Source organism: Gymnodraco acuticeps, unplaced genomic scaffold (assembly GCF_902827175.1).
Source record: "Gymnodraco acuticeps unplaced genomic scaffold, fGymAcu1.1, whole genome shotgun sequence".
NCBI classification, from domain to species: domain Eukaryota; kingdom Metazoa; phylum Chordata; class Actinopteri; order Perciformes; family Bathydraconidae; genus Gymnodraco; species Gymnodraco acuticeps.
The window spans coordinates 62825-76314 of record NW_022990226.1 but is presented as its reverse complement, the minus strand read 5'-3'; the positions used below and the strand labels follow the sequence as shown (position 1 = coordinate 76314).

Below are 13490 nucleotides of genomic sequence, written 5' to 3'. Positions count from 1 at the left end.
CTTGAATGCCTTCCATACAACACAAACACAAACACATATATATTCAAGAACCCCACTTCAAACGGGCAAATACAAGCAATTCATTCAAATTAATTATCATTTGTCCCTCTGTCACACTCCATTATGGAAAATAACATGGCTCTTGTCTTAAAAAGCCCCGGGAAAAAAAAAGGACTACATTTAAAATTGAAGTGCAATTGTCTGTGGAGTACTCTTCACTCCTCCATCCTCGGAACAGGCAGGCGCTTTACACGCCCACATGCCACGCAATAGCGGAATAATGAAACTGCGTGAAAGAAAGGCGACAGGGTATTAAATTATGTTTATCTGACTGTGCGTGTGCGCTGCTGAGTGAGTGTGTGTTTGAGTGACATTAAGTATAAAAGCCTGACAGAGGAAAACACTTGACTGAGATTCAACAGATGGATAATATTCCATTAAACTAATGCAGCACTGTTCAAGTGTTCCTCCTGTGCATACAGTACGGCACAACAAGAGGAGAGGGGGTTTTCGACAAGTGGGACATTTCACTTTTTGACTATTCATTTCGTTGACAAAGCTTTCTTTTTCTTCTGCTTTTGGCAAGAGGTTCCTGGCTTACACCCAAAAGGTGTGTTTCTATGGTCTGTCAGAGTGTGTAAGTCTGTTTTACTAAAAAGCTGACAGGCAGGGAAAAGAAAGACAGTTCGAAAAGAAAATGGCAGCTCAAAAGGAACTGAGAATTACACGTGTTTTTCTTTATAATACAAGGCTGGCTTCAGAAAAGCAAAGACACACAGTTCTGTAATATCTGCAGTGGTTTAGGTTTGGCATGTCAATCCTTCTGTCTGTCCCAACTCTGCCTCTGAAGGCTTTCTTTTTTCTCCGTGTGTGGTGCGGTGTGCGTTTTCCCGCTCTCACGATGGCCTCTGCCACAAAACACAGGTGTCGGGGAGAAAAAAGACGAGACGGTGGCCTCATGGAAATTTGCGGAGAGCTTTGCTTAACAAAGTGTTCAAATATTATCCTAAGCTCAAGGATATCCACACATGCCTCAAAAGTTCACCTCCCCGCTCGCTCCCTTTCTCTCTCTTTCTAAGTACGGAAGCAGGTGTGGGTTGGTTTCCATGGTGACGGTGAGTATAACACAACCTGGGTCGGTGGATTTCTCATTCAGGTTCAGCAGAGTGACAGGAAATGCGCTACCTCGCACATGGCGCCGTGAAGAGCTTCCACATGTGTTTTAATACAAAGGTGCGCATGAAAGTGTGTGTGTGGAGTAATTATTCATTAGAAAACACACTGAATATATTTTTGCTGTTGCAGCCATACTGTACTACTTTCCAGAAACGATTGGTTGGCTTTCTAGAAATTCAGCTCTGCAAAACACTGTTGAAATAGAAACTTATTATTTTTATTTTCAACCGAAATGACGCACAGCTATAATTCAAAGTCAAGTAGTGTATCTTATGGGACATTTAAATACCACACTGTCTAGTGAATATGACTGAGATCAAGTTCAACCATAGGATATGTATCATAGGGACTAACACGGAAAATATGACCACATCCCAAACCACAAAAATCTATATGAGTAGTCTAAATATGTGTTGAATTTCACCATACAGCATCATTCATCTTTCTCAACCAAAAATGCTAGACCTTCTCGTCACCGCATGACATCGAGGGAGGAAGAGAGAGAGAGAGTGAGGACGGATACTGAACACACACTAATCTGAGAGTGGACATGAGCAGCATAATAGAGACCAGAGTAATGGAAGCAAAGTAAGGCAGAAACACACAGATTAGGAAAAAAAAAAAAGGACACTAGACAAAAGCGGTTGAATATGGATCGGTTTCATTAGTGTGTGTCTCCTCCTGTCATTGGACGGCTGGACCACAGAGAGCGGTTTCCAGCCAGCGTTGTGGCCACAGACGGCTCGAGGCCTGGCCATGTGCACCGCAGAAAGCCCACTCACACACCACTAAATGCTCACTGTACAACCAGGCTGCTCAGACTCTCTGGTTCCTATTACTTTTAAGGAAAACACACACACACAGACACACTTGCAAATATAAACTTTTGAATGCAAATACAATCGTCGGCATTTTTGAACATGTACAAAATGTGCCATGTGTATCCACGCGGCCAATCACATTATCACTCCTCTGCAAATCTGTGCAGCGAGAGGGAGACGGTGCTAGTGTGAGTCAGTTTGATGGATGGACTTTGAGAGGAACCAGGCTGTGGTTAGCGTGGTCATGTCTGGAGCCACTGCCTGTTAGTGCAGCCTGTCAGCTGTACCGTGTAGCCCAATGTCAGCCCTGACATTTTATTAGAAATTAATGAGGCAGGGCTACAGATCCCGATGTGTCCGAGGCAAACTGTGACAGCAAACACGTTGATGTGACACAGACACAGATCAAATCCACAGGCACATTTCTGCTCTGCTCTCTATTAATAAAGGTGCAACAATATGAGGTTTTGGGAAATAAAAGTATGCAGCGTCTGCTTTTAACGTAATGTAATAGCAGTGGGAAATGATAATCCACAAAATCCCCAATCTTGAAAATTATAAAGTCAAGATTTATGATTGTAATCTTCCCAACGTCGTAATTATGTCTCATCCAAATGCTGGTATTTATGACATAAATAAAACATAAACATAACTGCAAATTTGGAGGGACTATTATATCTCGCTAACAGTGGCTATAAGTCTATACATCAGGGCACTGAAAAAACTGAAATGTTGACTCTAATTTGTGTATTAGGTTAGTAGAAAGCAATAATATTAGGTTGAACTTAGTATTTTGTATTTAAACTTAATGTCATTGATTTCAATTAGCATAATTATGTGAAATGTTGTGACCATTCACGTTAAAGTCAACGTATCAGTGAAAGAAGTATCACTCGTGTACAACACTTCATCACATACTCTAATTTAAAAAAAAGAATTGTTTCCACCGCCACTCCCCATTCTTCCTCTGCGTGTCCGTCTGTTGTCCATCAGTCCCCCAGTCTTTCTGCAGAGATGTCCCCCTCATTTGTAACTCGACCCTGTTGAGATTGAATGGTTCACCCTTTCTCCATATGACTGACAAAACTTAGCAGGTGGCGGGACCCATTCATACCCGCAGTTCAGTAATCTGCAACACGCTGTAACCCAAGCCTCCATCCCAAACACAGATGCAAAGACGCAGGGTATTTTTCCCGCATGCGTGTCCATACACTGCTTATGTACACACAGACGGAAATGTACACTGAACACGCACAATTGCTGTGTACGCTCATTAATCTCTTCGCGGACGCGCACGGCAATGACATTAACTCCTGGCCTTTATGAGCACACATCAGGATTGTTTTAAGTAAGGATTTCTGATTTAATTAAAAAGCACTGTAGCCTACTTAGGGAACATTTAAGGAACACTGGGGCCGTGCTTGACATTCCAACGCACACACCAATCTGGAAAGCAAACATGAAATCGGAAAGGTCATAAAACTCAGCAATTACACCAGAGTGTGTTGCAGCATGGGGTAATGAAACAAATCGCTCATGCCGCTTTCATGTATTCGTCTAAAATACCTATAATAAGACAAGCTAGATATGGTATCAAAACAACATCACACTCACTGCAATAGTACACATAGAAACTAAAATGTTGACTTTAATTCAATGTATTAAGTCAACATATTTCACATAACTGTATTAGGTATGTTGAAACCAATAATATTAAGTTGAAATAAAAAAAGTAGCTTCAACTTAACATTATTGCTTTCAACCAACCTAATACAGCTATGTTATTTTTTGTTGACATAATACATTTAATCAAAGTCAACCTTTGCAGTTTTATCAGTTTATGCTAGTATAAAATGGCAACAAAAACAATTGACAGACATTAAGGGACTTTATAAAAGTATTTTTGTTTTGCAAGTGCATTGGCGTCATTGCACAATTATCTGTGGGGCAATGAGTGTCAACACAAATTCTCTCTGTGACTCAATTATGCCATCTTTCAACTTGTGGTCAGGTATGTGAGTCAGTGCAAGGAAATGTAATATATTTGGATGTAACATAGGGGCATGATTGAAAAAGCAAGCCACAGCAAAACATTGGTTTATAGTATTGGAATGTGGCCGTGTGGGAGCAGCCATGAGGGGTAGTTCAGTGTGTGTGTGTGTGTGTGTGTGTGTGTGTGTGTGTGTGTGTGTGTGTGTGTGTGTGTGTGTGTGTGTGTGTGTGTGTGTGTATGTGCGTGTATGTCCAAATAGAGTTGAAAAGAAGGATAGTCAAAGATATGTATCAACCAAGCTGCAATCAAAGAGACAGGAAGAGGAGACCAGCATAAAAAAAATAAAAAAACACACAGCCTACTTGAAGATTGTACTTAGGGTCTGCGGTGTTGTGGTTCTTTGAGAAGCGAGGGGAGGGAGGAGGGGGTAGGAAGAGAAGAACGATGAGAAATAAAGAGAAAAGGGAGGCAGACAACTCCAAAGTTGGCGCGTTGGGAGAACACCTTATAATTATCTACATCCGCTCTGTGAGCCCCGGCCCGCAGAATGGACAGATACAACAAGGAGAGCAAGAGAGAGAATCTCATTCACATATCAAAGAAGGAATAGACACACTGATCAACCATACAAACACCCACAAACAGTTCATATTTTTATAGGCAGGCACGCCCACACACAAAACACACACGGACACACACACAGGCTTATTATGGGGCTGAGTCCAGACCGCGTTGAGTGCGGTTCCACACCAAGTGTCTATTTTGAAGGGTTCTAAGCCAATTCCAGATTCCCTGTCTCTTTCTCCGTCTCGCTCTGTCTTTCCTCCTCAGTTCCTCCCATGCAGCCAGCATGGGGCATGGCACTACGAGGTCAGGCAGTAGGCTCCATAATTACCCACGCCGAGGGTAATTATCAGGTTGTTTGACGAGGCCTTTTAAGTGTTAAAGTGCCGCCCGCTGGCTCCTTTTTACGGATCACCATCGGGTCAAGTTTAGAGCTGCAATATATGTTTATTTTCACTTTCAATTAATCAGCATGATTACTCTATTCATCGTTTTGTTTATTAAAAGGTTAAAAAAAGGTTAAATGGCAATCAAAATGTCTTAAAAAAATTTGATTAAAAAAAAATAAAAATTATTATTAACTTTGCAATTCTATATGAGAGCATCGTTTTATTAAATATTTGTAATTGTTGCTCTAAAAATGACTAAACCAATCCATTTATATATTCTAAATTGTTGCCATTTGTTTTCTGTCGATTCACTATTCAATTGTTTGAGCTCTTGTGGAGTTTTGCAGGTTCATGGATCTCCCCTCATAATGTGTGTATCTGGGTGCTGTATGTGCATCGCTTGACCTTTAGGGGTCAGTGTTCCTCCTGATGGCCTTTCTACAGCGTGGGAGGGGTTGGGAGATAGTTTGTGTTCAGGAATGTGATTGTGTGCAGCTATGCATTGATCCATGGGAGTGTGTCATTGTTTCATCCTTTTAATGTATGTGCTTGCTGTATTGCAGTAGTGCAGCAGCAGCATTGTTTATATTACATTTGCAACAATAAAGTGCTTTTATTCTTAAATAATTCAAATAGTTTGATAGTTGCGATTTTCCCGCCTCTTCTAGGTTATGATTAGTTTTAACTTGGACTTGAGTTTCAACTCATGTCTCCTTCTCCTTATGTTCCTAGGTCAAGGCAGTGGAAGTAAAAAGCTATTCTGGTCTCAAGGAGAAGAGAAAATCATTAACTCTTGTGATCATACTTCTGTCCCCGTGAAGCCAGATCCTTTTAGCTGAGAGAGATGGCTAACTGACCCCACCGGGAAATCATTTACTCTGCACTTGCTGCGCCAGCCGTCCCAGGAGAGGTAATTGTATCTACCTGCCTCCATTTCTCAGTCGTTCTACGTCTCAAACTGCTCACACTGCAGTCGTTCGTGTGTCCTTTCCAGCAGACGACTATCGGTCCCTGGAGGCGTGTCATCAGCGCTCGTTTGAGAATAATTTCACGGGACTCTGCTCGCATGCTCTGTGTTTATTTGACTGCCCAAAATCACAGACCCTCCTTGTTCTTGCGACTGTCCCACTCCGGGGCCTGAGTCTCTCTTCCGCTCTTGTGATCGTCCCGGCACACTCTTTTGCTCGGCGCTCGTTTGACTGTCCTTCCCAGGAGGATTCCTCCTTGTCGTTTATTTGACTTAATTACTATGCAGGCTTGGTGGAGGGAGAGTGGATGAGTGACACTTCACTTAACAACCAGCCTCCCTTCCTCCTGCGTCGTCTGCTGTATGTCTGCCAGCTTATCCTTCATTAAAAGCAAATCTCTCCTCCCCTCCACCGTCACCCCCATCCCTCTCTCTCACTCCCACCGCCTGCCGCACAGTGGGTGTTAACGGAGAATCGTCCCCCCTGACAGGCATCGAGAGAGCCATCAAACACCTGTGGGCCCGAGGACACTGCCGAGCGGAACCTCACAAAGACGCTGATGCCTTTACACCCCAATGATATGCATATACACAATGGTGGAAAACCAATAGCAGTTTGAAATCACAAATAATTACAGAAACAGCTATTTTACGGCACAATAAAATGTGTCAGCTCATGTGCACGGGCATACGCACAGAACCAGGTGTCTAATTATATGGGCACATGACAGACCTGACACATTTTTTGCCTCGCTAAAACACACGCAAACTCACCACTTACAGTCTAAAGGGAGGGTATCACAAGAGAGGGTGTTGAGTCCTCGCACCAAGATGTTGCATGAACACACACACACACACACACACACACACACACACACACACACACACACACACACACACACACACACACACACACACACACACACACACACACACACACACACACACACACACACACACCACACACACACACACACACACACACACACACACACACACACACACACACACACACACACACACACACACACACACACAAACTGTCCTGTACAATCCTGTACAAACAGGGCTTGTACAGGATGTACTTTTAGTCAAAATAATCGTACATCCACTAAAGTGCATCTGTCATGACTCTTTCCCTGCAGACCTGCCTTCTTGGTTTCAGGACACTCATCCATCACTCGTACAGTGAGGCAATGCAGACTTTGATGCTCGATGACATATCTCTTGTCTAGTATTGTTGTCAGCAACATGTTCGCTTGTCAGACTGAACACCAAGGAGGATCACAAAAAGGGGCAGAGGGGAACTATATTCACATTCTTTGAAAGCAGATGGCTGTGTAGAAGAAGAGATGACATTTTCCCATCATGCCTAGAGGCTCCGTGTGAACTGACATAATAGAGCCCAGGGGATGTATGACTTGAAGCAGGTAAGTTCAACTATGATTCTTTCCAGAGTCCATGTGGTGATTGCATGTCATCACCCTTTTAAAATGCTGTGCCAACAACATGCTGAAGAAGCTCATTAAATGCTGAAATACAAAAGTCACATGCAATACCGAGCATCGGCACACAGGCTTGGAAGTTTAAAGGGTGATGAAGGAAAATATACTCTACCCAAATTACAACTTGCGCTCTATCTAAAGAATAAAGCATGTCATATAGCAGGCCTCTAAACACAAGTTATAGCAAACGTCTGGGCTGAAGATAGAAAATGAATTAGAGTGACAAACATCACATTTATGACCGAATATTTTCCCAAGATTGAAATTATCTGAGTGACCGAGGCTTTGGGTGACAGTCAAACGCACAACGGGATGCTGCTAAACAACGGCAAATCAGCACGTTCGTACATTTTCAGAGGGCTTGTTTTACGAGAGAAACGGGACTAAAATAAAGAATGGAGGGACCACACTCGCAGCCATATACTTTCGGTCATGTTTTGGGACAAAGAACCACGATAGCCTCCCTCACTGAAATTAAAATGCACAAAAAAACCTTCCCAAAATATGTCAAAAATGTTGCCAGTTATTTCTAGCTGAGATGAAAAGTCTGCTATTACAAAGAGCCTGATTTAGTGTAGGGTGTGAGAGAGGAGACCAGACAGAGAGGGAGAGAGAGAGAGAGAGAGGAGGGAGGAGGAGGAGAGGAAGAACCGGCGCTCCGCAGTCTCCCCTCAAAATAACACACAAGCAGAGGGAATAACATGTTTGCTGTATACGTCAAAAGCTTACACGTGCACGTTATAAAAAGACACGAAACTCCCTCTTATTCTCCCCCAATATATTCTGCAGCACATTATTTAATGCACACGTAAAATCAACACCCCTGTATAGTTTTCCATTCAAACCAAACTCTACAACTGTTGGATCCATTTAGGATAGAGTAATGAAAAGTGTGGAAACCTGCACGGCCCCTTAAAGAAAGGCTCTGTGTCATGACCGAAGTTTTTGGGACAGAAGCCATTAAAACGGAGGCTCCACTGCCTGTTCGGAGCACTTAACAGGGCTGTACAGTGCTAGCAGAAAGGGGACAGCACAAGGGGAAAATTGGTACAGGGGCCAATATATACATTTGACTCCAGGCCTTCCTCAGCATATGGAACCAATCTGACTATTCGTAAGAAGAATAGTGGATTCTGAGGGACAGGCAGGGAAGGAAGGAGTGAGTAAATGGGAGAGAGAAGGGTAAGTTAGATGCTGTGCGCACTGAAAAAACTGAACCGTTGACTTTATTTACATGTATAATGTCCCCAATTAACACATAACTGTATTAGATTAGTTGAAAGCAATACTATTGAGTTGAACCTACATATTTTGTATTTAAACTTGCTTTCAACTAACCTAATACAGCTATGTGAAATCTGTTGACATAACACATTTAATTAAAGGCAACGTTTCAGTTTGTCAGTGTTCTGACCAAGAGTGAATGAAAGAGACACAGAAATAGATTCACAGAAATAGAAAAAAAGGAATACTCAACATGAGAAAGAATGCATGAAAAGAAAATCTTGAAAGAGCAGCCAGGGGCGAGAGAAACAGACTAAACAAGCTACGTTAAAAGCACCAGCAACCATGTATCCTGGAGACGGGGGGGGACGGGGGGGGGGGGGGACGGGGGCAGAGAATGGGCTTACCCTTGTATGACAGCCTTAGCCTGGGTACGTTGTGCTTGGGCTCTCCACCTCTTCCAGGCTGCACCGCCCCACACAGCAGCACTACAATCCCAAACAGGTAATCCATGGTGCTGGAGCACTGCTGGCTGGCCTCCAGACCAGGGGGCACTCACACCCCCGACCAGTGCCCAGAGATGAGTGTCTCCCTCTGGGGTACGCCGAAGCCTGGAGAGTCCCTCCAAGCGAGAACAGAAAGTGGAGCTTCCAGGGAAAAGGGGAAAAAATCCTGGTGGTGCTCCCCAGCTCAGAGAGCAGACTGTAAGGGGGACTGTTCTGTGGTGTGAAGTGGGTGGAGGGGTGCCGCTCACATGGCTCCCTGTGTGGAGGTCCAGGCTTAATAGTCCCTATCTGTTCCCCCCCCCCCAGGTGAAGGCTTCAGCTGGAGATGAAAGGTAAAGCAGATCCACAGCAGTCAAGCTGTCCTTTTTTCTGGAGTATTTCTTATTTTATCTCTCTCTCTGTCTTCTGGCTTCTTCTCTCTGAGCAGACACTCACAGCAACCCTCTAATCCTTGTGCGCGGCTCCACCAGACTGCGAGGGAGAGAGAGGACGAGCGAGAGAGCCACACCATCCACAAGAAGAGAGGGGAGGGAGAGCAGCTGAGGGAGAGAGAAGGGGAGTGCTGGTGAGAGAGAGAGAGGGGGGGGCAGGAGGACTGGAGAGCGCCGATGCAACCAGTACGGTGGAGAGGAAGTGTGCTGGATACTGAGGGTTTTATAGTGTCCTCCCTTCCGCAATGATTTCCTATTTAGTTAGTCATCAATTTTCCATTTCCTTTAATATCTCACAGCCAAGCCTTTCTTTGGAAAACCTCAAACCAAGGCTGGGTTTATTGCTGCTGTCAGATGATTTGCAGGTCACCTGTATGTCCTAAGGCTAAAGTCTGACAAAGATTGACTGAAGTGATGGCTCCTAATAAATCATATTTTTATTAAGCAGAATTAGAACTTAACGAGATGTGAATGTATTTTTTGTATCCAAATCCTGTATTTTATCTCAATAAAGTTACATTTTCTGGTTAACATTTAGTATGGTAAGAACTGGATGAAGTGTTAGTTCAGATTGAAAATGCACTCTTGACGTTGGAAACAATATGTGTCATCTTATCTCTTAACATTTTAAAGGTCTTGCAGGTATTTCAGAATCAACTCAACATAAAGTGTTTTGGATAGTTTGGTTAAACAGTTGCATTTTAAAGAACTTATGATCATTTAATTGCAGGATTTATTTTTGCTTTGTCAGACTTTTTTCACCATGTCATGATGTTCCAGATCTCAGGAAATTACTTGTTGAGTATGTTGTTGTTGTTGTTGTTGTTGTTGTTGTTGTTGTTGTTGTTGTACAACCAATATAAGCTGAATACATCTATTACAGTTACAGGAGTTCTAGTTTACATTTTGTATAGTAAGAACAGCAGAGAGTGTACATTGTTCAGATTGAAAGTGCTCTCTCGACGTTGCAAACAATTAATAGACAAAATAAAAAACACACACTCAGTCTTCCTTGTTTGGCCAATTGTCATGAAACTGTAGATTTGTTAAAACTTTTAATTAGGACATTGATGTTGGATTAAATGTTGTGACTGATTTGTTGGATTTTGTCAAAGAAACCAAACTGACATATTATTGGAAAACACTATTTAAGGGTAAAAGCACTGATTTGTTGTATGATATTTACAAGTAACGTATTTTTTGTAAGTAAACAGAACATATACAGATTTCACAGAGTAGTTAGATCACTAAAGATAAGAAAGGCCTGTGAATGATCCTCCACCTTATCTCTTTACATTTTAAATGTATTGCAGATCTTATTTATGAACTTATTTCCCCTCCGGCTTGAACCTTGGGTTTGAAGTGAGTGTGGGGGTTAGTAATAATGGGCCTGGATGACATGGATGAAGAAAAGCAGTCCTGGGAAAAGTTAGGAGGAATAAATCAAGACAAAACAAGAGGGTCTAATTTCTATAAAAGCCGTATCATGTACTCTAAGCCCTGCTTCAAAAAAGTAGATTATAAGGAAAAGTTAGAAAAGGCTTTTGAGTTCTGAATTTACATATTATACACAGAGTTACGAGGAGTACTGTACATCAATTACAGATCACAATTTTCCCACAGAGAGTTTAACCTTTGAGTGTGTGCTGGACTTATCCGGATGAAATCTGGCGGTTGAGGGGAACACATGCTGGTAGTTAACCTGTGTAGTCTGGGACAGATCCTGTATCTGGTTAAGTCATTCACATCAGCAGGGCAGGTCAACAACAACCCCCCCTCCCACCCCTCTTCTTAACCCCCACTAGCCCCCGCAGGTGTGTGTGTGTGTGTGTGTGTGTGTGTGTATGAGTGGGGACCTCCTGCTTCCTCTCAGAGGGTGACATATCAGCGGAGAGGCGATAAAAGCTTTGATAAACAGGAGTGCTGATGTGTCAACTCACACACCTAAAGACCCTTCAAGAAAACAACCTGAGAATCGGGCTGGATTAGCACAGTGAGTGTGTTTGTGAAATAAGAGTACCCTTTAAAGACTCCTACTGTGCTTTGGGAAAAGTAATTATTGTTGCTGCATTGTAAAATGGTCAGGGTTTTGTGTATGTTTGTGTTTTCTATCAAATAGCAGCAAGTAATTATGTATTGGGTTGTTTGTGTACTAAATCATTTCTGGAAAAGTTTGAAAGAAGTGCCGATTGTTTCCTCTAAAGAACTCCAATCTTGTTTTTAGACCATTGCTCCTTTAGGTAAAAAGAGAAGTGCTGAGATCTGGAAACACTCTATTGTTGCTAAAAAGTCTTAGCGAACGTTGCTAAAAGAGAAAATAAAGGCAAACGTTAACATAATCATCCAAACTGTCCTTTTTCATATCCATCACAGTTGTTTGACCTTTATACGTTTATACTGACCGTGGTTGTGGGCATCCAGTTATGTAAATGTCAATGAGTAAATGTATAGGGTGGGGGAGGAGGGGTGTTAGATAGATATAGAGTTGTAGTAAGTAGATAGAGCTCGCTATGATTGAGGTTTCGTTTATGCATAGGTAGATTATTTTAATTACATTTCCTATTTTTTTGTGGGTATTTTTTACATTTTGGATTTGCTTGGCGAGCTACTTATTGAGGGCTTGTGAGCTACCGGTAGCTTGCGGTCGACGTGTTGGAGTACCCTGGTCTAAGTATAGTGTTTTTTTGCTTTGTGAGTCTTTTCTTGCCACGTCATGATGTTCGTAGGGAAATGACTTGAGTATGTTGTTCTTACAACCTAAAGAAACTGAATACGTCTCTTAAAGTAACACCCACGTTTTAATACCTAGGAACTCGACAAGTCACTCTTTATCTGTTGTTCTGAATGAATCCGTGTGCCTACATGCATCCTCCATTGTGCAGTCACTTGCACAACCATGGCGCCCACGTCCTCGTCTCTCAGCGCCCCTTTAGTCTAAACAGCCTTTCCGTCTGTTTACCCAAAACAAAAAGACGTGCGGACAGATGCATGAAAAGTACTCTCTTCTCGCTCTTAGCATCGCTCCATCGACCCCAGCCTCTCTCCTCTGCCCCGATCAGCCACCTTCCTCCCATTTGTCTGCATTAGCCCAACTAATGGCAGCCCGGCTACCTGCATCGATCTTCACCGGGGGGGGGAGGGGAGTGAGATGTGCAGCAACACGCCTTTATGGCTTGCCCTTTAGGGAGTGCAGCAACAGTCCAACCTATCCTCGCCGATCTATTTGCAACCACGCAACAACCCCCCCCCCCCTAACAGCACCACAGCCGGAGTGACCCTGAGTAATGACGACTTAATAAATGGTGACACGCTGTTTGCGGTGGAATGAGATGCCCATTGACAAGGAGCTTCCAGAGGCTTTCAGCGCCTGCCGGTAAAAATAGAGGAGGACACGAGACACCGTGCTTATGAGGACACAGCGGATAGGGCGTCAAACAGGTCTGTGTGTGGCGGGTGTCAATGTGCTGTCACTGATACGGTGCTGTATCTTCATCCGGTGGTATGGGAAGCGCCGTTAATGTTTTGTGCAAAGAAAATGATTACGGTAACGTGACCCCAGATGTCTGTTTTACAGAGAACATCGGAAATGTCCCACCCTGTACACACACTGCCCTTCGACCTCTCCCGTTCTCAAGCACACGCCTACAAGTCTGCCCGCTCACATCCTAACTGACCCAATGTCCCAGAGGCCATTGCCACTGCTAGCATGGAATAAATAATTGCTGCTTCGATGAATGACTTATGAAGTTCAAGGTATTAACTGCCATCACTTCCTTTGTCCCCAGAGGAGTTCCTCTTCCTATTCCACACCAAATCCTGCTCCATGTTACAGGAGGTCACACACAAAGCCCTTACTCAGCGCATGACATGTTCAGGATGAGGAAAAGGTGGGAGATAGTCAGGAAATAAGGGCG

At 43.2% G+C, this 13490-nt stretch overlaps 1 protein-coding gene across 2 annotated transcripts in view; it reads right to left on the bottom strand.

Annotated features, from left to right (window-relative positions):
• sema3aa (sema domain, immunoglobulin domain (Ig), short basic domain, secreted, (semaphorin) 3Aa) overlaps positions 1-9731 on the bottom strand; it is a 35745-nt gene extending 26014 nt beyond the window's left edge. Inside the window, exon 1 of one of the 2 annotated variants that reach the window (XM_034218884.1) lies at positions 9047-9731. In XM_034218884.1, coding sequence (XP_034074775.1) covers positions 9047-9152 — 106 coding nt within the window. In that variant the 5' untranslated portion in view covers positions 9153-9731. The remainder of the gene's footprint in view (positions 1-9046) is intronic. The other variant, XM_034218883.1, reaches the window with a different exon arrangement.
• Between the last annotated feature and the right edge of the window lie 3759 nt (positions 9732-13490).